Raw genomic sequence first — 27500 nt, 5'->3', positions numbered from 1 at the left:
CAGCTCCACTTTCTTTCCTCTCTTACAAACTACCCTAAAAACCCTCTGGTTTATTAACTCTAAAAACCTCAGTTGGAAGGGAGGGGGAAAACTGCAACTCGTAAAACCTTAATAAAACCACTTCAAAGTTCTCAAATTTCGAGAAACAATCACAAAATAAAAACCTTAAAAAAACACACTTCGAAATTCTCAAATTTTGAGAGACAAACACAAAATAAAAACCTTAAAAAAACCCACTTCGAAATTCTCAAATTTCGAGATACAAACGGAGTAAAATCCACAATGAAAAAAAAAAAACACGAAAATTCTCAAGATTTTGAGAGACAGCTATAAAGTTAAACCTTAAAAAAAACCACTTCTTAAAAAACCCAGGCGGGTATTTCTTCACTTGATCAGAAAGGAGAGAGATTGTACATACAAATTCTTTCAGCAGGTTGATCAATCATTCAGGGAAGTTCAATGTTGCAACATTCACTGTATGTTGCATGTGGCTGGTCGTATTGTTGCACGCTGGCCTGGGGAGGGTGAGAGGGGTGGGGAAGATGAGAGGTGGTGGGGAGGAGGAGAGGGGTGGGGAAGTTGAGAGGTGGTGGGGAAGATGAGAGGTGGTGGGGAAGATGAGAGGTGGTGGGGAAGATGAGAGGTGGTGGGGAAGATGAGAGGTGGTGGGGAAGATGAGAGGTGGTGGGGAAGATGAGAGGGCAAAGATTGAGAGGTGGTGGGCAAGATGAGAGGTGGTGGGGAAGATGAGAGGTGGTGGGGAAGATGAGAGGTGGTGGGGAAGATGAGAGGTAGGGGAAGATGAGAGGGGAATTGGGAGAGTGAGAGGGGTGGGGAGATGAGGTGTGGGGAGGATGAGAGGGGTGGGGAAGATGAGAGGTGGAAGGATGAGAGGGGGAAGATGAGAGGTGGTGGGGAAGATGAGAGGTGGTGGGAAGGATGAGAGGTGGGGAAGATGAGAGGTGGTGGGTGTAAAGATGAGAGGTGGTAAAGATGAGAGGGGTGGGGTGGGAAGATGAGGGAGGGTGGTGGGGAAGATGAGAGGGGGAGGTGGTGGGGAAGATGAGAGGTGGTGGGAAGATGGGAAGAGGTGGGTGGGGGAAGATGAGGGGGAAGGTGGGGTGGGGAAGATGAGGGAAGGTGGTGGGGAAAGATGGGGAAGGGAGGTGGTGGGGAAGATGAGGAGGTGGTGGGGAAGATGAGAGGTGGTGGGGAAGATGAGAGGTGGTGGGGAAGATGAGAGGTGGTGGGGAAGATGAGAGGGGGAATTGGGAGAGTGAGAGGGGTGGGGAAGATGAGAGGTGGTGGGGAGGATGAGAGGGGTGGGGAAGATGAGAGGTGGTGGGGAAGATGAGAGGGGGGGAAGATGAGAGGGGGGATTGGGACAGTGAGAGGGTGGGGAGGATGAGAGGGGGGATTGAGAGGATGAGAGGGGTGGGGAAGATGAGATGGGTGGGGGACGATGAGAGGGGTGAGGAAGATGAGAGGGGGTGGTGAGAGGGAAGATGAAAGGATGAGAGGGAAGATGAGATGGGGGGATTGGGAGGATGAGAGGGGTGGGGGGAGGATGATGAAAGGGGCGGGGGAGGATGAGAGTGGGGGGAATGGGGAGGATGAGAGGGCGATGGGGAGGATGAGAGGGATGGGGAGGATGAGAGAGGGATGGGGAGGATGAGAGAGGAGACGGGTGGGGAGGATGAGAGGTTAATGAGGAAGATGAGAAGTGGTGGATGGGGAAGATGAAAGGGAGAGGGAGGAATATGGGAAAGAGAGAGAGAGAGAGAGAGAGAGAGAGAGAGAGAGAGAGAGAGAGAGAGAGAGAGAGAGAGAGAGAGAGAGAGAGAGAGAGAGAGAGAGAGAGAGAGAGAGAGAGAGAGAGAGATAGAGAGAGAGAGAGAGAGAGAGATAGAGAGAGATATAGAGAGAGAGAGAGAGAGAGAGAGAGAGAGAGAGAGAGAGAGAGAGAGAGAGAGAGAGAAAGAGCACAAGTTTTCTCGTGAGGAAACACAATTTTTGTTTCAGAAATTTTTTTTCTTGACGGAATTTTCTTCTCTACAAGATGCAACTTTTGTCTTCTAGTTTTTTTTTCACTCGTGAGATGCGAAGATTGTGTGTGTGTGTGTGTGTGTGTGTGTGTGTGTGTGTGTGTGTGTGTGTGTGTGTGTGTGTGTGTGTGTGTGTGTGTGTGTGTGTACTCACCTAGCTGTACTCAGCTAGCTGTGGTTGCAGGGATCTCGTCACAGCTCCTGGCCCCGCCTCTTCACTGGTCGCTACTTGGTCACTCTTCCTGCTCCATGAACTTTATCATACCTCTCCTTAAAGCTTCCTGACAACTCTTTGATTGAAGAAATACTTTCCTAACATCCTTGTGATTCATCTGAATCTTCAACTTCCAATTGTGACCTCTTGTTGTTGTGTCCCATCTCTGGAACATCCTGTCTCTGTCCACCTTGAGAATTCATCTCAATATTTTATATGTCGTTATCATATCCTCCCTATCTCTTCTGTCCTCCAGTGTCGTTAGGTTGACTTCCCTTAACCTCTCCTCGTAGGACATGCCCCTTAGCTCCGGGACTAGTCTTGTTGCAAACCTTTGCCATTTCTCTAATTTCCTTACGGGCTTGGCAAGGTGTGGGTTCCAAAGTGATGCAGCATACTCCAATATAGGCCTGACATACACGGTGTACAGAGTCCTGAACGATTCCTTACTGAGACGTCGGAATGCAATTCTTAGGTTTGCTAGGCGCCCGTATGCTGCAGCAGTTATTTTGTTGATGTGCGCTTCAGAAGATGTGCCTGGTGTTATACTCACCCCAAGATCTTTTTCCTTGAGTGAGGTTTGTAGTCTCTGGCCCCCTAGACGGTACTCCGTCTGCGATCTTCTTTTCCCTTCCCCAATCTTCATGACTTTGCACTTGGTGGGGTTGAACTCCAGGAGCTAGTTTCTGGACCAGGCCTGCAGCCTGTCCAGATCCCTGGACAGTTCTGCCTGGTCCTCGTCCTATTGAATTCTTCTCATCAACTTCATATCATCTGCAAACAGGGACACTTCTTAGTCTATTCCTTCCGTCATGTCTTTCACATATACCAGAAATAGCACCGGTCCTAGGACTGACCCCTGTGGAACCTCGCTCGTCACAGTTGCCCACTCTGACACCTCGTCACATACCATGACTCGCTGATGTCTTTCCGACAGGTATTCTCTGATCCATTGCAGTGCCTTTCCTTTTATATCTGCCTGGTCCTTCAGCTTATGCACTAATCTCTTAAAGGAACTGTGCCAAAAGCCTTCTTACAGTCCAAGAAAATGCAATCTACCCACCCTCTCTCTCTCTCTCTCTCTCTCTCTCTCTCTCTCTCTCTCTCTCTCTCTCTCTCTCTCTCTCTCTCCTCTCTCTCTTGTTTCACTGCTGTCACCCTGTCATAGAACTCCAGTAGGTTTGTGACACAGGATTTCCCGTCCTTGAAACCGTGCTGGTTATCGCTGATAAGCTCATTTCTTACTAGGTACTTCACAACTCTTCTCCTGACTTTGCATACTATACACGTCAGTGACACTGGTCCGTAGTTTAATGCTTCGTGTCTGTCTCCTTTTTTAAAGCTTGGGACTACGTTTGCTGTCTTCCATACCTCAGGTAGTCGCCCTGTTTCGATAGATGTCTTGAAGATTGTTGTTAGTGGCACACAGCGCTTCTGCTCCCTCTCTCAGGACCCATGGAGAGATGTTATCCGGCTCCATCGCCTTTGAGGTATTTAGCTCGCTTAGCAGCCTCTTCACTACTTCCTCGGTTGTATGTATTGTATCCAACACTTGATGGTGTACCTCACCTCTCCATCTTTCTGGGGTCCCTTCTGTCTGTTCTGTGAACACTTCTTTGAAACTCATGTTGAGCTCGTCACATATTTCTCAGTCGTTTCTTGTGATCTCCCCTCCTTCCTTCCTCAGCCTGATTACCTTCCTCAGCCTGATGTGGCTGTACAACAGCTTCAGGTCATATTTAGTTTTTACTGCTATGTCATTTTCGTATTTCCGTTGGGCCTCCCTTCTTACTTGTGAATATTCATTTCTTGCTCTTCGACTGCTCTCCTTATTCTCCTGGGTCCTTTGCCTTCTATACTTCTTCCATTCTCTAGCACACTTGGTTTTGGCCTCTCTACACCTTTGAGTGAACCAAGGGCTCATCCTGGCCTTCTCGTTATTTCTGTTACCCTTGGGTACAAACCTCTCCTTGGCTTCCTTGCACATTGTCACATATTCCATCATTTCATTTAATGACTTCCCTGCCAGTGTCCTGTCCCACTGAACCTCGTGCAGGAAATTCTTCAGGCTTCTGTAGTCCCCTCTCTTGTAGACTGGCTTCATTCGTCCTGCCCTTCCTGCTTCTTTCTCCACTTGTAACTCTACTATGTATTCGAAGCTCAGAACCACGTGGTCACTGGTGATGTTTTCAGTATCTTCACTACTCAAGGGGAATACTAGGTTCAGTCTTGCTAGTTCATTCTCTCCTCTCTCTCTCTCTCTCTCTCTCTGGTAGTGTCCCTTACATGTTGGTACATGAGGTGTTCCAGTACCACCTCCATCATCTTAGCCCTCCACATTTCTGGGCCCCCATGTGGCTCCAAGTTCTCCCAATTTCTTTGTGACTCAAGTCACCCACAATCAGCAAGCAGCTTTGCCCTGCTCGCATGAGCTCTTCTGGCCACTTCAGCTAATGTGTCAACCATCTCTCTGTTACTCTCATCATACTCTTGTCTTGGCCTCCTTCTGCTCTGTAGTGGGTTATACATCACTGCAATTACCACCTTGGGACCTCCAGACTGAAGTGTTCCTATTATGTAGTCTCTTGCTTTACCTGTGTCTCCTCTCTCCAGCTCATCAAAATCCCATTGGTTTTCGATGAGCAGTGCCACGCCTCCACCCCTTCTGTTCCCTCTGTCTTTCCTCAGGATCTGATATCGCGTTGGAAAGATGGCATCTGTTATCACTCCTGTGGGCTTGGTTTCGGTGAGAGCTATGATGTCCGGTGATGCCTCTTTTATTTTTTTATGCCACTTCTCCCACTTGTGTGTGTATATGTGTGTGTGTGTGTGTGTGTGTGTGTGTGTGTGTGTGTGTGTGTGTGTGTGTGTGTGTGTGTGTGTGTGTGTGTGTGTGTGTGTGTGTGTGTGTACTCACCTATTTGTACTCACCTATTTGTGGTTGCAGTGGTCGAGTCATAGCTCCTGGTCCCACCTCTTCGCTGATTGTAATGTGTGTGTGTGTGTGTGTGTGTGTGTGTGTGTGTGTGTGTGTGTGTGTGTGTGTGTGTGTGTGTGTGTGTGTGTGTGTGTGTGTGTGTGTGTGTGTGTGTGTGCGTGTGTATTAAGCATATATGTCTATATACACACTGTGCTGTGGTAGCCCACTTGGTATATACACTGGTGTCAGTGTGCAGGCCCATCCACCAGCAGCGGCTAGGCGTCGGCAGACCTGCCCGGCCTACCCAACCTAACCGGCCGGGCTCTGAGGACAGACAGACCTGCATTAGTCAAGACCTTCGATGCACTCAGAGGTGTAACTGCTTTTTAAGGTCCAGTTTTTAGCTCGAACGTAAATTAGTGTGGTATGTTGAATTGTGGTTATCTCTCCCTCCCCTCATTCCCATTCCCTCATCCCCCTCCCCCTCATCTCCTATCCTCATTCCCCTCTCCCTTCATCCTCCTCCTTTCCCACGCTGCTGCTGTTGATGCCAGCACCAACACCTTGGCTGATCAATTTGTTAGTCCGAACACTCTTGCACATCATTACGAACACTCACATTTCGATCACCCACACGAAATTACGAATGCTCACATAGCATTACAAACACTTTAAAACGTTACGAAATCTCGTGTACTATTACGAACTCTCACACAGCATTACGAACACTCATACAACATTACGAACACTCACACAACATTATGAACATTCACACAGCATTACGAACACTCACACAACATTACGAACACTCACACAACATTACGAACACTTACAAATCATTACGAACACTCACATAGCATTACGAACAGTCACACAACATTACGAACACTCACACAACATTACGAACATTCACACATCATTACGAACACTCACATAACATTACGAACGCTCACACAGCATTACGAACACTCACACAACATCACGAACACTCACACAACATTACGAACACTCACATAACATTACGAACACTCATACAACATTACGAACACTCATACAACATCACGAACACTCACACAACATTACGAACACTCACACAACATTACGAACACTCACACAACATTACGAACACTCACAAATCATTACGAACGCTCACACAGCATTACGAACACTCACACAACATCACGAACACTCATACAACATTATGAACACTCATACAACATCACGAACACTCACACAACATTACGAACACTCATACAACATCACGAACACTCATACAACATTACGAACACTCATACATTACGAACACTCACACAACATTACGAACGCTCACACAACATCACGAACACTCACACAACATTACGAACACTCACACAACATCACGAACACTCACACAACATTACGAACACTCACATAACATTACGAACACTCATACAACATTATGAACACTCACATAGCATTACGAACACTCTCACAACATTACGAACACTCACACAACATTACGAACACTCACACAACATTACGAACACTCACACAACATTACGAACACTCATACAACATTACGAACACTCACATAGCATTACGAACACTCACACAACATTACGAACACTCACACAACATTATGAACATTCATACATCATTACGAACACTCACATAGCATTACGAACACTCACACAACATTACGAACATTCATACATCATTACGAACACTCACATAGCATTACGAACACTCACACAACATTACGAACATTCATACATCATTACGAACACTCACATAGCATTACGAACACTCATACAACATCACGAACACTCACACAACATTATGAACACTCATACATCATTACGAACACTCACACAGCATTATGAACACTCATACAACATCACGAACACTCACACAACATTATGAACACTCATACAACATCACGAACACTCACACAACATTACGAACACTCACACAACATTACGAACATTCATACATCATTACGAACACTCACATAGCATTACGAACACTCACACAACATTACGAACATTCATACATCATTACGAACACTCACATAGCATTACGAACACTCACACAACATTATGAACACTCATACAACATCACGAACACTCACACAACATTATGAACACTCATACAACATCACGAACACTCACACAGCATTATGAACATTCATACATCATTACGAACACTCACACAGCATTATGAACACTCACACATTACAAACACTCACACAACATTACGAACACTCACACAACATTACGAACACTCACACAACATTACGAACACTCATAAATGGCTCCCAGAGCAAAAATTACGAATTACGAAAATTAAAAACACAAAAAATGGCCTCGTGGTCTGGTTTCAGACCACGTGTACTGGTCTGGTGTCAGACCTCGGAGGGAAGGAGATATGATCACGATATACAGCGTCATTAGAAGATAAGTGCGCATTGACAAATATTCACTGCCATTATCTGAGAGGACTGTTTTTAATGGAAAGGTAAATAGAGAGGTGGTGAAAGGGTGTTTGATCCGAGGAAGTGAAGTTGTTCTCCCCTTCCTGGGTTCGTATATAGATTCCCACCCATTCCCCAGATGCAGTATCACCCCATAGATATAATAATAATAATAATAATAATAATAATAATAATAATAATAATAATAATATATATTATTATTATTATTATTATTATTATTATTATTATTATTATTATTATTATTATTATTATTATTATTATTATTATTATTATTATTATTGCTAATAATAAAAATTAACTAACCACAGTAGAACAACGTTATAGGATAATATATATATATATATATATATATATATATATATATATATATATATATATATATATAGAGAGAGAGAGAGAGAGAGAGAGAGAGCTGCGTACACAAACAGGGGTCGAGCTGTGAATCGACCCCTGCAGCCACAAATGGGTGAGTACAGGTAGGGAAGGGGGGGGTAGAGGTAGGGGGATGCCATACAGAGATTGCGAAGGGGGTACTCACCCGTAGGCAGCGAAGGTGGGGTCGTAAGGGTAGTACCCCGCCGGGGAGGCACCCAGCCCACTCCCATACATGGAGACGTCAGCAGCGCCGCCTTCCTTCATGCCGTAGCCGGAACTCTGCAACAGAAAGATGCATTCCAGTGTTAGTGCTTGTGTGTGTGTGTATATATATAAGTTCAGTCATTAAATTGCAACAGCGAGTTCTTTCCTCTCGTGTTCAACCCCTCCTGTGTGTTCTTCAGGGCAAACTTAAAAACACTAAGAGCGTGTTCTTCCTACGCTGTTCTGTGTGAGAGTTGCATTGTGGGAACATCTACAGTCTGTTGTTTTTCATAGCTACTGTATACATGGGAAATTTAAGTTGTTTCCCTGACCATATTCCATCACACAGTATGGGTTTACCCTGTCATATTCCATTACACAGTATGGGTTTACCCTGTCATATTCCATTACACAGTATGGGTTTACCCTGTCATATTCCATTACACAGTATGGGTTTACCCTGTCATATTCCATTACACAGAATGGGTTTACCCTGTCATATTCCATCACACAGAATGGGTTTACCCTGTCATATTCCCTTACATAGGATGGGTTTACCCTGTCATATTCCATTACACAGTATGGGTTTACCCTGTCATATTCCATCACACAGGATGGGTTTACCCTGTCATATTCCATCACACAGGATGGGTTTACCCTGTCATATTCCATCACACAGAATGGGTTTACCCTGTCATATTCCATCACACAAGATGGGTTTACCCTGTCATATTCCATCACACAGAATGGGTTTACCCTGTCATATTCCATCACACAGGATGGGTTACGAAACCAGAGGTAATGAAATCTGTCAGCCTGAGCTGACTATGGATTCAGTAGCTACTGCAGCTTTATAGGCCTAGTTCCAGCAGAACTGGAGTTACTACCACTTTGCAAATACTATCTATCTATCTACCTCTTATCAATATGCTGCTGTTGCGTCTATTACTACAACGACTATAAATAATAACAGCAATCTTTCTCAAAGTTAAACACCTAACATAAGAGAATATAAGAGAAGGAAGCCCTGAGAGCCAACGCCAGCGTCAAGGGATCCAATTCTACAAGACAAACAAAAGAGGGCAAAAAATGAGAAAGAAGAGGAGGATTCAACCCCTTTATGAAGAGAGCTGGATCCTCCCCTCGACTCAGATATTGCTTCTCTTATGATAATCCTACGCTTTGACCGATGGCCAGAATTAGAAAAATTATTTTCGAGGGGAGGGGGGGAATCTACTTTCCAAATTCATTTAATTTTTTCTTTTTTTTTGAAATGGAGAAGAAAGAATCAGCTCGAGAGGTTTTAATTGTGGAAAAAAAAACCACTTAGTTTTTTTTCTGGTGGGACTAGGAAGAGGGGGACTGCTTGTTGGCTGGTAGATTGGTTGTTTTGTTGGGTGGTTGGTTGATATATTGGTTAATTTTGTCTGGTTGATTGGTTGATTTTATCTGGTTGATTGGCTCGCCGGTTCGCTGGTTTTGGCCGGCTCGTTGGCTGACTGGTTGAGCGGGTGTTTGATTGGTTGACTGATTGGTTGATTGTTTGAGTGGTTGTTTGGTTGGCAGGTTGTTTGGTTGCTTGACTCTAGTACCTAAACACATGATTAATTAAATTCAGTCTACATGAATCTAGTTTATTTAAATTCTGTTAAGTTCCAATTACCAAGTTATATGAACAGGACGGTCACACCTGTTAACGGGAATAAACAGAAGGGTCACGTCTGTTAATGGTGGGATAAACAGAAGGGTCATGTCTGTTAACGGAGGGATAAACAGAAGGGTCACGTCTGTTAATGGTGGGATAAACAGAAGGGTCACGTCTGTTAACGGAGGGATAAACAGAAGGGTCATGTCTGTTAACGGAGGGATAACAGAAGGGTCACGTCTGTTAACGGAGGGATAACAGAAGGGTCACGTTACGAGTAAATCCACAACTCACCATTAAATCTACCAGGAAGAGAGAAGAGGACTACATCGTAGAAGTTGTGTGTGTGTGTGTGTGTGTGTGTGTGTACTCACATAGTTGTACTCACCTAGTTGAGGTTGCAGGGGTCGAGTCCAAGCTCCTGGCCCCGCCTCTTCACTGGTCGCTACTAGGTCACTCTCCCTGAACCGTGAGCTTTATCATACCTCTGCTTAAAGCTATGCATGGATCCTGCCTCCACTACATCGCTTCCCAAACTATTCCACTTACTGACTACTCTGTGGCTGAAGAAATACTTCCTAACATCCCTGTGATTCATCTGTGTCTTCAACTTCCAACTGTGTCCCCTTGTTACTGTGTCCAATCTCTGGAACATCCTGTCTTTGTCCACCTTGTCAATTCCTCTCAGTATTTTGTATGTCGTTATCATGTCCCCCCTATCTCTCCTGTCCTCCAGTGTCGTCAGGTTGATTTCCTTTAACCTCTCCTCGTAGGACATACCTCTTAGCTCTGGGACTAGTCTTGTTGCAAACCTTTGCACTTTCTGTGTGTGTGTGTGTGTGTGTGTGTGTGTGTGTGTGTGTGTGTGTGTGTGTGTGTGTGTGTGTGTGTGTGTGTGTGTGTGTGTGTATAACTCTCTGTTTTAGTTATCAATAGATAATCACAAATAAATAATTAAACACATACACACACACACACACTTATTGTTCTCTCTCTCAGCCTCACCCAAAAATTTTATGCTGAAATTAATATTTTAAAAATATGGCTCGTAAACTCTCCCCCTCTCCTCCCCTCTCCTCTTCCCTCTCTTCCTCCCCTCTCCTCCCCTCTCCTCTCCTCTCTCTTCCTTCCCTCTCCTCCCCTCTCCTCCCCTCTCCTCTCCCCCCTCTCCTCCCCTCTCCTCTCCCCCTCTCCTCCTCCACTCTCCTCCCCTAACTCCTCTCCTCTCTCTTCCTCTCCTCTCCCCCCTCCTCTCTCCCCACTTCCCTTTCAAATTATTATAGTCATGGGAAAGCGATAAACCCGCAGGGAGGCACACAGCGCCTGAGGAATTAAAGACAATCAAATTTGATCCATGGAAAAGGGGAGGGGAAGCTCCAATCCCTCCGATCAAGAGCTCTTCGCCAGCATCACATACATTTTTTGGAGATGTGCTCAGCCTTTCTTTAACTCTCCCCTCTATTACCCCCCCTTCCTCCTTCCCCTCTATTTTCTCTTTGCTTCATCCTTCATTCCTTTCCCCTCTTCCTACCCCGTTTCCTCTTCCCCTCCACTTCCTCTTAGTGTTCAATATACCAGGCAATAACTGCAGTCCAAGAGGTATGTTGCCACTCCCCCTTCTAGATATATCATATATATGATATATCTGGTGAAGGCTTGTGTGTACTTACCTAGTTGAGGTTGCAGGGGTCGATTCACAGCTCCTGGCCCCGCCTTTTCACTGGCCGCTACTGGGTCACTCTCCCTGCACCATCAGCTTTATCATACCTCTTCTTAAATCTATGAATGGATTCTGCCTCCACTACATCACTTCCCAGACTATTCCACTTCCTGACAACTCTGTGACTGAAGAAATACTTCCTAACATCCCTGTGATTCATCTGTGTCTTCAACTTCCAACTGTGTCCCCTTGTTGCTGTGTCCCATCTCTGGAACATCCTGTCTTTGTCCACCTTGTCAATTCCTCTCAGTATTTTGTATGTCGTTATCATGTCCCCCCTATCTCTCCTGTCCTCCAGTGTCGTCAGGTTGATTTCCCTTAACCTCTCCTAGTAGGACATACCTCTTAGCTCTGGGACTAGTCTTGTTGCAAACCTTTGCACTTTCTCTAGTTTCTTTACGTGCTTGGCTAGGTGTGTGTTCCAAACTGGTGCCACATACTCCAAAATGGGCCTAACGTACAAGGTGTACAGGGTCCTGAATGATTCCTTATTAAGATGTCGGAATGCTGTTCTGAGGTTTGCTAGGCGCCCATATGTTGCAGCAGTTATTTGGTTGATGTGCGCTTCAGGAGATGTGCCTGGTGTTATATTCACCCCAAGATCTTTTTCCTTGAGTGAGGTTTGTAGTCTCTGGCCCCCTAGACTGTACTCCGTCTGCGGTCTTCTTTGCCCTTCCCCAAACTTCATGACTTTGCACTTGGTGGGGTTGAACTCCAGGAGCCAATTGCTGGACCAGGTCTGCAGCCTGTCCAGATCCCTTTGTAGTTCTGCCTGGTCTTCGATCGAATGAATTCTCCTCATCAACTTCACGTCATCTGCAAACAGGGACACCTCGGAGTCTATTCCTTCCGTCATGTCGTTCACAAATACCAGAAACAGCACTGGTCCTAGGACTGGCCCCTGTGGGACCCCGCTGGTCACAGTTGCCCACTCTGACACCTCGCCACGTACCATGACTCGCTGCTGTCTTCCTGATAAGTATTCCCTGATCCATTTTAGTGCCTTCCCTGTTATCCTTGCTTGGTCCTCCAGTGTGGAACTGTGTCAAACGCCTTCTTGTAGTCCAAGAAAATGCAATCCACCCATCCCTCTCTCTCTTGTCTTACTGCTGTCACCATGTCATAGAACTGCAGTAGGTTTGTGACACTGGATTTCCCGTCCCTGAAACCATGTTGGCTGCTGTTGATGAGATCATTCCTTTCTAGGTGTTCCACCACTCTTCTCCTGATAATCTTCTCCATGACTTTGCATACTATACATGTCAGTGACACTGGTCTGTAGTTTAGTGCTTCATGTCTGTCTCCTTTTTTTAAAGATTGGGACTACATTTGCTGTTTTCCATGCCTCAGGCAATCTCCCTGTTTCGATAGATGTATTGAATATTGTTGTTAGGGGTACACACAGCGCCTCTGCTCCCTCTCTCAGGACCCATGGAGAGATGTTATCCGGCGCCATTGCCTTTGAGGCATCTAGCTCACTCAGAAGCCTCTTCATTTCTTCCTCGGTTGTGTGTACTGTGTCCAGCACTTGGTGGTGTGCCCCACCTCTCCGTCTTTCTGGAGCCCCTTCTGTCTCCTCTGTGAACACTTCTTTGAATCTCTTGTTGAGTTCCTCACATACTTCACGGTCATTTCTTGTTGTCTCTCCTCCTTCCTTCCTTAGCCTGATTGCCTGGTCCTTGACTGTTGTTTTCCTCTTGATGTGGCTGTATAACAGTTTCGGGTCAGATTTGGATTTCGCTGCTATGTCGTTTTCATATTGTCGTTGGGTCTCCCTTCTTATCTGTGCATATTCATTTCTGGCTCCACGACTGCTCTCCTTATTCTCCTGGGTCCTTTGCCTTCTATACTTCTTCCATTCCCTAGCACACTTAGTTTTTGCCTCCCTGCACCTTCGGGTGAACCATGGGCTCGTCCTAGCTTTTTCGTTATTCCTGTTACCCTTGAGTACAAACCTCTCCTCAGCCTCCTTGCACATTCTTGTTACATATTCCATCATCTCATTAACTGGCTTCCCTGCCAGTTCTCTGTCCCACTGAACCCCGTGCAGGAAGTTCCTCATTCCCGTGTAGTCCCCTCTCTTGTAGTTTGGCTTCATTCGTCCTAGCCTTCCTGCTTTCCCCTCCACTTGTAGCTTTACTGTGTATTCGAAGCTTAAAACCACAAGGGGTCTTTCATATGTGATGTCCTCAATATCTGCACTACTCAAGGTGAACACTAAGTCCAGTCTTGCTGGTTCATCCTCTCCTCTCTCTCCCTTGTAGTGTCCCTTACATGTTGGTACATTAAGTTTTCCAGTACCACCTCCATCATCTTAGCCCTCCATGTATCTTGGCCCCCATGTGGCTCCAAGTTCTCCCAATCGATCTCCTTGTGGTTAAAGTCACCCATGATCAGGAGCTTTGCCCTGCATGCATGAGCTCTTCTGGCCACTGCAGCCAGTGTGTCAACCATCGCTCTATTGCTCTCGTCATACTCTTGCCTTGGCCTCCTGCTGTTCTGTGGTGGGTTATACATCACTGCAATTACCACTTTGGGAACTCCAGAGTGAAGCGTTCCCACTATGCAATCACTTGCTTCTCCGCTGTCTCCTCTCTCCAGCTCATCAAAATTCCATCGGTTTTTGATCAGCAGTGCCACTCCTCCACCTCCCCCTGTTCCCTCTGTCTTTCCTCAGGATCTGGTATCCCATTGGAAAGATGGCATCTGTTATCATACCTGTAAGCTTGATTTCTGTAAGAGCTATGATGTCCGGTGATGCCTCTTTTACTCTTTCATGACACTCCTCCCACTTATTTGTTATTCCATCAGTGTTTGTGTACCATACCTTCAGTTTCCTTTCCAACACTGTGGTTTGGGGGCCTGTGAGGGTGGGAGACTTGGTAGCGTACTGTGGGATTCTATACCTGGGTGTTGGGTGGAAGCTGTGGGTATGGATTGTAGTTTGTGTTGGCATGGTGTGATAGGTTGTGGGGTTCTGAGGATAGTTGTGTGTGTGCTTGCCCTTGCTGCTCTGTTCTGCTCTGATTTACCTCTCCTGGTTCCATCCTTGTTTCCTTTCCTAGCTCCTTTCGCTTTTTTGTCCTCTCCCTTAGCTGCTGTCGTTCTGCTTGTGTTCTGTCTCTGTCTAGGAACACCCTCTTGTACTCTTCCGAGTATTTCAACCGTGGTTTCTCTTGGAGGATCCTGTTCTGCACTGTTTCTGTCCTGAGAATCAGCTTGATCGGTCGTTTTCTCCCCTTCAAGTACCCCCCTATTCTCTGAAAATTTACAATCTCGTCCATGTCTTCTCCACCTATTTCCGTGATGATTTTCTCAATCTCCTTTCTTTCTGCCTACCTTCTTTTAGTGTGCGTCCTTTCCTCTCTCTCCTGAAGCCCATGGATAAACACTGATTTTGCCCTTTCCTCCTCCCATTGCCTCTCCCTCTGTGACTCTGGTTCCTGTCTGTACGTGGTCATTTTCTCCCATGATTTTTCCACTGGCTCTCGGTAGCATGGTTGTGCCTCTGCATTCGACCTATCACCCTCTCTACCTGCACCCAGCTGCTCTTTCCTTTCACTCCTTGGCCCTTCTTGGCAGGCTGTTATGACCTTAGCATAATTCATATCTCCTTCCTTTCTGTTCGGCATCTCAGCTTCATATGCTGTGTCTTCTCTGAATTTTTTCAGTCGTAATTACACAAAAAATACGCTATGTACAGGAGCTTCGTAAGAGAAGCCTGTTGAACATTGAGGAGAAATGGGGAAAGCCGAGTTTGGGGGGGAAAATATCGGCTTTCACGCCGTCCTTAACATCTGGAGAACAGAATGTAAGGTCAGGAGCAAGCTAACTTCGACCTTACTAACGAAATACGATAAGGAAATTTCAATTGAATATACATATATAAACACATATATAACATAAATACATATAGAACATATATACATATGTAGAATGTAGTGCTAGAGTGTTCAGCAGAAGTTTGTGGTTACAGGAAAGTGGGTGCCGGAGGGAAGAGGAGCGATTGGTGGAATGATGATGTAAAGAGAGTAGTAAGGGAGAAAAAGTTAGCATATGAGAAGTTTTTACAAAGTAGAAGTGATGCAAGGAGGGAAGAGTATATGGAGAAAAAGAGAGAGGTTAAGAGAGTGGTGAAGCAATGTAAAAAGAGAGCAAATGAGAGAGTGGGTGAGATGTTATCAACAAATTTTGTTGAAAATAAGAAAAAGTTTTGGAGTGAGATTAACAAGTTAAGAAAGCCTAGAGAACAAATGGATTTGTCAGTTAAAAATAGGAGAGGAGAGGAATATTTTGAGGAATTGTTAAATGTTGATGAAGATAGGGAAGCTGTGATTTCGTGTATAGGGCAAGGAGGAATAACATCTTGTAGGAGTGAGGAAGAGCCAGTTGTGAGTGTCGGGGTAGTTCGTGAAGCAGTAGGTAAAATGAAAGGGGGTAAGGCAGCCGGGATTGATGGGATAAAGATAGAAATGTTAAAAGCAGGTAGGGATATAGTTTTGGAGTGGTTGGTGCAATTATTTAATAAATGTATGGAAGAGGGTAAGGTACCTAGGGATTGGCAGAGAGCATGCATAGTTCCTTTGTATAAAGGCAAAGGGGATAAAAGAGAGTGCAAAAATTATAGGGGGATAAGTCTGCTGAGTATACCTGGTAAAGTGTATGGTAGAGTTATTATTGAAAGAATTAAGAGTAAGACGGAGAATAGGATAGCAGATGAACAAGGAGGCTTTAGGAAAGGTAGGGGGTGTGTGGACCAGGTGTTTACAGTGAAACATATAAGTGAACAGTATTTAGATAAGTTAGAGTATGTAGGAAAGAGGGAAATTTTTTCCCAGTAAAAGTAGGCCTTAGACAAGGATGTGTGATATCACCGTGGTTGTTTAATATATTTATAGATGGGCTTGTAAGAGAAGTAAATGCGAGGGTCTTGGCAAGAGGAATGGAGTTAAAAGATAAAGAATCACACACAAAGTGGGAGTTGTCACAGCTGCTCTTTGCTGATGACACTGTGCTCTTGGGAGATTCTGAAGAGAAGTTGCAGAGATTGGTGGATGAATTTGGTAGGGTGTGCAAAAGAAGAAAATTAAAGGTGAATACAGGAAAGAGTAAGGTTATGAGGATAACAAAAAGATTAGGTGATGAAAGATTGAATATCAGATTGGAGGGAGAGAGTATGGAGGAGGTGAATGTATTCAGATATTTGGGAGTGGACGTGTCAGCGGATGGGTCTATGAAAGATGAGGTGAATCATAGAATTGATGAGGGGAAAAGAGTGCGTGGTGCACTTAGGAGTCTGTGGAGACAAAGAACTTTGTCCTTGGAGGCAAATAGGGGAATGTATGAGAGTATAGTTTTACCAACGCTCTTATATGGGTGTGAGGCATGGGTGATGAATGTTGCAGCGAGGAGAAGGCTGGAGGCAGTGGAGATGTCATGTCTGAGGGCAATGTGTGGTGTGAATATAATGCAGAGAATTCGTAGTTTGGAAGTTAGGAGGAGGTGCGGGATTACCAAAACTGTTGTCCAGAGGGCTGAGGAGGGGTTGTTGAGGTGGTTCGGACATGTAGAGAGAATGGAGCGAAACAGAATGACTTCAAGAGTGTATCAGTCTGTAGTGGAAGGAAGGCGGGGTAGGGGTCGGCCTAGGAAAGGTTGGAGAGAGGGGGTAAATGAGGTTTTGTGTGCGAGGGGCTTGGACTTCCAGCAGGCATGCGTGAGCGTGTTTGATAGGAGTGAATGGAGACAAATGGTTTTTAATACTTGACGTGCTGTTGGAGTGTGAGCAAAGTAACATTTATGAAGGGGTTCAGGGAAACCGGCAGGCCGGACTTGAGTCCTGGAGATGGAAAGTACAGTGCCTGCACTCTGAAGGAGGGGTGTTAATGTTGCAGTTTAAAAACTGTAGTGTAAAGCACCCTTCTGGCAAGACAGTGATGGAGTGAATGATGGTGAAAGTTTTTCTTTTTCGGGCCACCCTGCCTTGGTGGGAATCGGTCAGTGTGATAATAATAATAATTAAAAAAAATACATATGTAACATATTTATTTATTATTATTTATTATCACACTGGCCGATTCCCACCAAGGCAGGGTGGCCCGAAAAAGAAAAACTTTCACCATCATTCGCTCCGTCACTGTCTTGCCAGAAGGGTGCTTTACACTACAGTTTTTAAACTGCAACATTAACACCCGTCCTTCAGAGTGCAGGCACTGAACTTCCCATCTCCAGGACTCAAGTCCGGCCTGCCGGTTTCCCTGAACCCCTTCATAAATGTTACTTTGCTCACACTATATATGTAACATATATATACATATATAACATTCATAACATACATATATTTAAATGTCAATTATTTTATGATAATGAAATGGAACCAGTCATGGTGTGAGTGTATTGTGTCACTCTTAAGTACATTAATGTTCCTACTAAACTGGCACGGTAATGTCTGTGTTGATATGTACGTTGTAAGCACCAGGCTGGTCTCCCAGGCTATTGAAATCCTTGTTTGGAGATGTAGAGTTATTGTACAGTGCAGTGTCAGTGTATGTGAGTGTGTGGGTTACACATACACTCCCATGCACCCTGAGTGTGTATACCTGGAGTATACCTGAAGAGGGTTTCGGGTGTACGCTATTAAGAGCAAAAATTCAATAAAGTGACTGGAACAATGCACCAGTAACCCGCACATAGAAGAGAGGAGCTTACCACGGCGTTTCGGTCCGACTTGGACCATTTACTAGCCACACTGTGACTAATCAATGCTCCAGGCGGGTCCTATAGACTCACATGTGCCCTGAGTGTATAGGTAAGGGAATCCTGGTGGGACAGTACTAAGACATCACACGGGTTCCTATCTGACAACCGCAGTGAATGTGTCTGCTAGAGACGGTAATACTTAGAGTAAACTGTTTACTTATCTAAGCCTAATCGAAAACTAGCACATGACAGATTCTCCCTGCTAAGGAGGAGGGAGGCAAATAACAACCTCTATCTCTCTCTCTCTCTCTCTCTCTCTCTCTCTCTCTCTCTCTCTCTCTCTCTCTCTCTCTCTCTCTCTCTCTCTCTCTCTCTCTCTCTCTCTCTCTCTCTCTCACTCTCACTATTTAAAGTCAATAATTATGTTTATGTATGTCATGACACAGACAAAGGAGATAAATGGTTCAGAGGACCGACAAGTTGATAAATTAGACACGTGTGTAACTCTTGGGTCTCTTTATTGAGGAAATGTTTCGCCACACAGTGGCTTCATCAGTCTATTACAAAGAAGAACGGTTGCAGATCAGGAGGAGTTTGAAGTAATCGGTCCCTCAGCCTGGAGTCGATCTAATCTTTTCAAGATTGATGGAGTGATCACATCGACTCCAGGCTGAGGGACTGATTACCTCAAACTCCTCCTGACGTTCAACCATTCTTTTTCCGCACTAAACCGATGAAGCCAATGTGGCGAAGACGCACTCAAGACATTCGTGTATGAGACAGGTTCCTTGACACGTGTCAAAGCACAGACTCGTACACCTCTCTGCCCCTATATGCTAACACTAAATTATTTAATCCAATACATAAACAGAAATGTCACTGATTATGTAATTATTTATTCCTGTGTTTGATCCATGACAACTTCTAATGTAGCAGACGAACAGGGAAGAAATTGTTGTTGAATCCCTACAGTTCTGACTTGAACGAAATTAGGTATTGTGTATGAAGTCTATATGGCTTATGTCATAACTGTGTGTGTGTGTGTGTGTGTGTGTGTGTGTGTGTGTGTGTGTGTGTGTGTGTTTGTGTTTGTGTTTGTGTGTGTGTGTATGTGTGTGTGTGTGTGTGTGTGTGTGTGTGTGTGTGTGTGTGTGTGTGTGTGTGTGTGTGTGTGTGTGTGTGTGTGTTTGTGTGTGTGCTTGTTTGTGTGTCTGTACTCACCTATTTGTACTCACCTATTTGTGGTTGCAGGGGTTGAGTCACAGCTCCTGGCCCCGCCTCTTCGCTGATTGCTACTAGGTCCTCTCTCTCCCTGCCCCATGAGCTCTATCATACCTCGCCTTAAAACTATGTATGGTTCCTGCCTCCACCACATCACTTTCTAGGCTATTCCATGGCCTGACTACTCTATGACTGAAGAAATACTTCCTAACATCCCTTTGATTCATCTGAGTCTTCAACTTCCAATTGTGACCTCTTGTGTCTGTGTCCCATCTCTGGAACATCCCGTCTTTGTCCACCTCGTCTATTCCGCGCAGTATTTTATATGTCGTTATCATGTCTCCCCTGACCCTCCTGGCCTCCAGTGTCGTCAGGCCGATTTCCCTCAACCTTTCTTCATAGGACAATCCCCGTAGCTCTGGGACTAGTCTTGTTGCAAACCTTTGCACTTTCTCTAATTTCTTGACGTGCTTGACTAGGTGTGGATTCCAAACTGGTGCTGCATACTCCAGTATGGGCCTGACGTAGATGGTGTACAGAGTCTTAAACGAATCCTTACTGAGGTATCGGAACGCTATCCGTAGGTTTGCCAGGCGCCCGTATGCTGCAGCAGTTATCTGATTGATGTGCGTCCTCAGGAGATATGCTCGGTGTTATACTCACCCCCAGATCTTTTTCCTTGAGTGAGGTTTGCAGTCTTTGGCCATCTAAACTATATTGTGTCTGCGGTCTTCTTTGCCCTTCCCCAATCTTCATGACTTTGCATTTGGCAGGGTTAAATTCAAGGAGCCAGTTGCTGGACCAGGCTTGTAGCCTGTCCAGATCTCTTTGTAGTCCTGCCTTATCCTCGTCCGATTCGATTCTTCTCATTAACTTCACATCGTCTGCAAACAAGGACACTTCTGAGTCTATCCCTTCCGTTATGTCGTTCACGTATACCAAGAACAGCACAGGTCCTAGGACTGACCCCCTGTGGAACCCCGCTTGTCACAGGCGCCCACTCTGACACCTCGTCGCGTACCATGACTCGTTGTTGCCTCCCTGTCAGATATTCTCTGATCCATTGCAGTGCCTTTCCTGTTATGTGTGCCTGGTCCTCTAGCTTTTGCAGTAACCTCTTGTGAGGAACTGTGTCGAAAGACTTCTTGCAGTCCAAAAATACTCAGTCGATCCACCCCTCTCTCTCTTGTCTTACTTCTGTCACCTTGTCATAAAACTCTAGTAGGTTTGTGACACAGGATTTTCCTTCCCTGAAACCGTGCTGGTTGTCAATTATACACTTGTTTCTTTCCAGGTGCCCCACCACTCTCCTCCTGATGATCTTCTCCATGACCTTGCATACTATACACGTTAGTGATACAGGTCTGTAGTTTAGTGCCTCATGTCTGTCTCCCTTTTTAAAAATTGGGATTACATTTGCCATTTTCCATACCTCAGGGAGTTGCCCAGTTTCAAATGATGTGTTGAAGATCTTTGTTAATGGCTCACACAATATCTCTGCTCCCTCTTTAAGGACCCATGGAGAGATGTTGTCTGGTCCCACCGCCTTTGAGGTGTCAAGTTCGCATAGCAGCTTCTTCACCTCCTCCTTGGTTATATGTACCTCATCCAGCACTTGCTGGTGTGCCCCCCTGTTCTGATTTCTTGGAGTCCTACTGGTTTCCACTGTAAATACCTCTTTAAATCTTGTGTTGAGCTCCTGACATACCTCTCGGTCGTTTCTTGTGAATTCCCCATCACCCTTCCTCAGTCTGATTACCTGGTCCTTGACTGTTGTTTTCCTCCTGATGTGGCTGTACAACAGCTTCGGGTCAGTCTTTACTTTTGATGCTATGTCATTTTCATATTGTCTCTGAGCCTCCCTTCTTATCTGTGCATATTCGTTTCTGGCTCTTAGGCTGATTTCTTTATTTTCCTGAGTTCTCTGTCTTCTGTGTGTGTGTGTGCGTGTTTGTGTGTGTGTGTGTGTGTGTGTGTGTGTGTGTGTGTGTGTGTGTGTGTGTGTGTGTGTGTGTGTGTGTGTGTGTGTGTGTGTGTGTGTGTGTGTGTGTGTTTGGAGCATGTAAGGCTAGTTGCTGGCTGGTATATCACGCACAGCTGCCGTTCAGGCGGGAGTTACAACAGAGTATATCACGGGAGCGGAGGCAAGAGGACAACCTACACCCTCAGATTATAACCCTTGCCAAGTATATTATATCGAGGACTGGGCTTACATGCTCGCCTGTTACATTACACCATAATACCACGATATAGTGTATGTAATGGAAAGGCAAGGAGCAGACGCAGGGAGCAGACGCAAGGAGCAGACGCAAGGAGCAGACGCAAGGAGCAGACGCAAGGAGCAGACGCAAGGAGGTATGTACACACACACACACACACACACACACACACACACACACACACACACAGGAAAATATCCAAAAATGTGCATTAATACATTTTTTAATGAGCCCAGATACAAGGTAGTACACTCCTATGGGTTATAAACACCAGAGATAAATAACTTAGTCACCCCTCCTGATTATCTTTCCAAATGATAAGGGTAACAACAACAAAAAAAATCAGATAAAAGGAAAATGGAAAATATTGTACTGATTATGAAGGTAGACGGTTCAGACCACCTTCAAGAAGGGTGCCAAGGTGCTCGTGAAGGGCTCGTGATCTAAGGAATTAGAGCTGCCTTTCCCTTACTCGAATCAAACTCCATTGCCTGCCATTCTTTAGTCGCTGTAAGACTGTTTTATGGGTTTAGCGCTTCGTCGTTCCCGTAGTAGTAGTAGTAGTAGTAGTAGTAGTAGTAGTAATAATAATAATAATAATAATAATAATAATAATAATAATAATAATAATAATAATAATAATAATATTTATAACAGTAATAATAATTATAATGATAATATTGATAATAATAATAACAAAAACAATAATAATAATAATAATAATAATAATAATAATAATAATAATAATAATAATAATAATAATAATAATAATAATAATAACAATAATAATAATAATAATTATTATTATTATTATAACAGTAATAATAATTATAATGATAATACTGATAATAATAATAATAATAATAATAATAATAATAATAATAATAATAATAATAATAATAATAGCTTGTCATTAAATAGATGAGTTACCGTATTAACTAGACAAGAGTAAGTAACTGTTACTCAGCCAAACTCAGCGTCTGAACACTTCTGACTCACCTCTTGGCACTGATCAGCTGCATAAATTCGTAGAGTCATCTATAACTCGCAAAAGAGTTGATTCGCTCTACTAAATTCTCAGAACTGCCCGTGAGTTTATGGAAATTGAAGGAGCAAAGGTACGACCCAGTTTCGCGAGTCGTTCCTACAAGGAGGTCATTACCCTTCATCTGTATCGTACCGTATAATGGTCTACAAGAACAGAGGTTCTATGGACAGCGTGTGAAACGTTTCGCTCACCATTGATGGTGGGAGACGTGAAGTAGTAGGTTGAGATAATTATTCCCACAGCACTGATACGAGGTGGTCAGTCCCTCAGTCTTGACAGGAGGTGGTCAGTCCCTCAGTCCTGACAGGAGGTATTCAGTCCCTCAGTCTTGACAGGAGGTGTTCAGTCCCTCAGTCTTGACAGGAGGTGGTCAATCCCTCAGTCTTGACAGGAGGTGTTCAGTCCCTCAGTCTTGACAGGAGGTGGTCAGTCCCTCAGTCTTGACAGGAGGTGGTCAGTCCCTCAGTCTTGACAGGAGGTGGTCAGTCCCTCAGTCTTGACAGGAGGTGGTCAGTCCCTCAGTCTTGACAGGAGGTGGTCAGTCCCTCAGTCTTGACAGGAGGTGGTCAGTCCCTCAGTCTTGACAGGAGGTGGTCAGTCCCTCAGTCTTGACAGGAGGTGGTCAGTCCCTCAGTCTTGACAGGAGGTGGTCAGTCCCTCAGTCTTGACAGGAGGTGTTCAGTCCCTCAGTCTTGACAGGAGGTGGTCAGTCCCTCAGTCTTGACAGGAGGTGGTCAGTCCCTCAGTCTTGACAGGAGGTGGTCAGTCCCTCAGTCTTGACAGGAGGTGTTCAGTCCCTCAGTCTTGACAGGAGGTGGTCAGTCCCTCAGTCTTGACAGGAGGTGGTCAGTCCCTCAGTCTTGACAGGAGGTGGTCAGTCCCTCAGTCTTGACAGGAGGTGGTCAGTCCCTCAGTCTTGACAGGAGGTGGTCAGTCCCTCAGTCTTGACAGGAGGTGGTCAGTCCCTCAGTCTTGACAGGAGGTGGTCAGTCCCTCAGTCTTGACAGGAGGTGGTCAGTCCCTCAGTCTTGACAGGAGGTGTTCAGTATTTACTTATCTATTTTAAATATCATCAATCACTGTAACAATAAATACCTCAATATTCATCCTACTTCTCTTTATACATCTCTCACCTACGACGCTACGACACATGCTAACACAGTACTTGACCAATATGCAGATATTTCGAACATTCAGAGCTTACATTGTAACTATCAACATCACCTTCGGCTTTACTATCCTCACCTCACACACCTAGATAGTACACGATAGTCTTTTAATCTAGGTAAAAACAGATAGTTCTTCTCAGCAGATAGACTCGAAGTGGACTTATAAGTCTTTCCCATGTACCCACATCTACTTCTATCTACTCCCATGTGCTCCCATCTACTCCCGTGTACTCTCATGTATACCCAAGTACTTGGCCAATTAGCTTTCTTGCCTCGGATCAAGTCTTATTGTGCGTGAAACCTAAATAGCCTTACTAAAGTGATCAATTAATCTGTACACGTCAGTAATTGCACAAAGCTTTTATAACATACAGAAAACGCCAATGTTGTGAAAGTTTAAAGCCGATCGAATGAGGCGTTCTCGAGTTTAAAAAACGAAAAGACAAAATGAAACACTCATCCTTGAAGGTATCCCTCCAGGAATACCTAATACTCTATATATATTTGAAGGGATACTGTTAAGCCCTCCAACGATTATCATTCTCGATATTCCAGTTAACATCCGTTGTTAACATGAAGGATGAAATTAATACCAGTCGTGGTTCCGTGGAACTAAAAAAAAAAACACACATTACCGTAATTGGTACAATCGGCAAACAAATCCACAATACCGTGGTTGGCACAATTCATAAATAGCCCACAATACTATGGATGGAATACTAATTAGAAAATATCTTACAATACCGTGGCTGGATTAATTAAAGAAATTGCCCACAATACCGTGGTTAGAACAAATCGCAAATAACCCACAATACCCCTGAGACATTGTACCCGTGAACAAGAAACGTACCCGTCAACAAGACAACAAACATACCCAGGACATACGCACGACACCTCGACATATCTACGACAAATCTCGCTACATACCCGCTACATATCCGCTACATATCCGCTACACACCCGCGCATCCGACCGTCGTTACATAGACTACAACCAATAACTCAACCTTGATGGTCCTTATTGATGTCTCCCTATTAAGCAGTGATACCCAGCAACGGATCTCATTGATGCCTGAGTATATTCCACTGAACTCTGACTACAGAGAGGAGAGCTCTGGCTCCTGGACTCCTCTCCAAGTTGTGCCATTATGTTATCCCGTTCTCGTGCCGTTTCCCATTCTTGTGTTCTCCCTGCCTCCTCTTTATTTTCTCTCTCCCTCTGTTTGTCGTTCTAGCCTCTAGTGTGTATGAAAAGAATAGTGACTGGCACCACTGCTAGAGAGGCTAGATTTGTAACTACTACTGTCTGAGTCACTGAGGGAGAACACGTGATCTAGTCTGGCTGGTTCAACTTTTGCCCTAGCTCCTCCTCTTCTCTCTCTCTCTCTCTCTCTCTCTCTCTCTCTCTCTCTCTCTCTCTCTCTCTCTCTCTCTCTCTCCTCTCTCTCTCCTCTCTCCTCGTCTCTCTCTCTCTCTCTCTCTCTCTCACTCTCTCTCTCTCTCTCTCTCTCTCTCTCTCTCTCTCTATCTATCTATTATCTATCTATCTATCTATCTTTCTATCTATCTATCTATCTATATATTTATCTATCTATCTATCAATCAATCTATCAATCTATCTATCTATCTATCTATCTATCTATCTATCTATATATCTATATATCTATCTTCTAACCAATAGAACAGTGGTACACAAACTTAGTTCCAATAAAAGCTTTATGTAAAGCCCACTTAAAGCCACCGCTTGTAAAATTAAATTAAAGTGTCAGCTTTTAAAGCCATATTAAAGCAACCGGTTATAAAAACTTGTTAACGCCAATGTACAAATTAAAGCCACTGCTTATACAAGCCCAATTAGCGCTACTGTTGAAAGTCACTGTTAAAGCCAAATTAACGCCGTTCTGCATAAAGTCACAGTCATGCCACCGTTTCATAAAGCCAAATTAAAGCCACTGTCTGCAAAGCCAAATTACCCCACTGAGGTATAAGCCAGCCCATTCAAGAGGCCTATGGAATCCCATCCTCTGTAGACTTAACATCGTCTCCCGGGAATTTCCATATACACATACATCTCTCAATATATTCGGATCACTTATATACACACAGACCAGGATCCTCCTCTATCGACTCCCACAGCAATCCTACAGTGTGGGGTGTTGATGTAAGGGAGTGGTAGGGGAGAGACTTGGGGTGATGGAGGAAGAGGGAGGCTGGGGTGTGTCGCTGGGGTGTATGGAACTGTAGGTGTATTACGAGGGGTGAGGGGTGCATGTGCTGGTGTATGAAGCAGGGTGTTGGGTGTGTGAAGACTGTGTAGAGGTGTATAAGAATGTTGTACGCGTTGTATGTTGTAAGGTATTAGGATGTAGGGTGTATGAATTTGTATGATATATATATATATATATATATATATATATATATATATATATATATATATATATATATATATATATATATATATATATTCTTTTCTTCTTTCAACTAACCGGCCGTTTCCCACCGAGGCAGCGTGGCCCAAAAAGAAAAAACAAAAGTTTCTCTTTTTAATTTTAGTAATCCATACAGGAGAAAGGGTTACTAGCCCCTTGCTCCCGGCATTTTAGTCGCCTCTTACAACACGCATAGCTTACGGAGGAAGAATTCTGTTCCACTTCCCCATGGAGATAAGAGGAAATAAACAAGAACAAGAACTAGAAAGAAAATAGCAGAAAACCCAGAGAGGTGTGTATATATATATGCTTGTACATGTATGTGTAGTGTGACCTAAGTGTAAGTAGAAGTAGCAAGACGTACCTGAAATCTTGCATGTTTATGAGACAGAAAAAAGAACACCAGCAATCCTACCACCATGTAAAACAATTACAGGCTTTCGTTTTACACTCATATATATATATATATATATATATATATATATATATATATATATATATATATATATATATATAGGATGGGGTCCACCTCTGGTGTAAATTGTGGGACCCATAGCCTCGGAGAAGTGGATAAAAAGGCTTCAAGGAAGAATATTTGGATTTCTTCCTGAAGCCATTTGAATATTCCACTTCCCCTACCACCCCATCTTTTAAACTATTTTTTTTTTACCAATAGGAATATTTTATTACATAATATGGCACAGAAGATTTAAGAGATACATTGTTGATATAAAGGTGGCATATACGGTACATGTTGTTACGTGTGTATCACCGATTATAAGGCGAAAATCTCATCCAGCTCCTCAGAGCTGGGGCGCGTGCCCAAAATGCAGCATGCATTACCCCTTTTGAACAGCCGCACTAAGCCGCTGGAACAGAAAACTAGCTGCCCTGGGATCCCTAGTTACCCTGATGAGTCTTTTTCCCAGCTCCTTAAGGAAATTAGATGCACTCTTTCCCCATGAGCCAAGGGTCTCTGAGCCTATGGGAACAAACATATAATGATGGGCAAGTTCTCCATATTTTCTAGACTTTTGGGACTCCCTAAAGCTGGCAGCTGCCCCTCCTTCCTCCCTGGTGTATTGGAGATAGGTATCAGCCAAGGTAGATGCACATGTAT

The 27500-nt window shown here is 44.3% G+C and overlaps 1 protein-coding gene across 1 annotated transcript in view; it reads right to left on the bottom strand.

Annotated features, from left to right (window-relative positions):
* LOC138853487 (homeobox protein caupolican-like) overlaps positions 1–27500 on the bottom strand; it is a 286694-nt gene that overhangs the window by 91470 nt on the left and 167724 nt on the right. Inside the window, exon 3 of the mRNA XM_070090400.1 lies at positions 8191–8306. Within this exon, the coding sequence (XP_069946501.1) occupies positions 8191–8306 (116 nt within the window). The remainder of the gene's footprint in view (positions 1–8190; positions 8307–27500) is intronic.

Source organism: Cherax quadricarinatus, chromosome 31 (genome assembly GCF_038502225.1).
Source record: "Cherax quadricarinatus isolate ZL_2023a chromosome 31, ASM3850222v1, whole genome shotgun sequence".
Classification (NCBI taxonomy): Eukaryota; Metazoa; Arthropoda; class Malacostraca; order Decapoda; family Parastacidae; genus Cherax; species Cherax quadricarinatus.
Note: the sequence above shows the minus strand (reverse complement) of the source record. Positions and strands in the feature narration are given on the sequence as shown.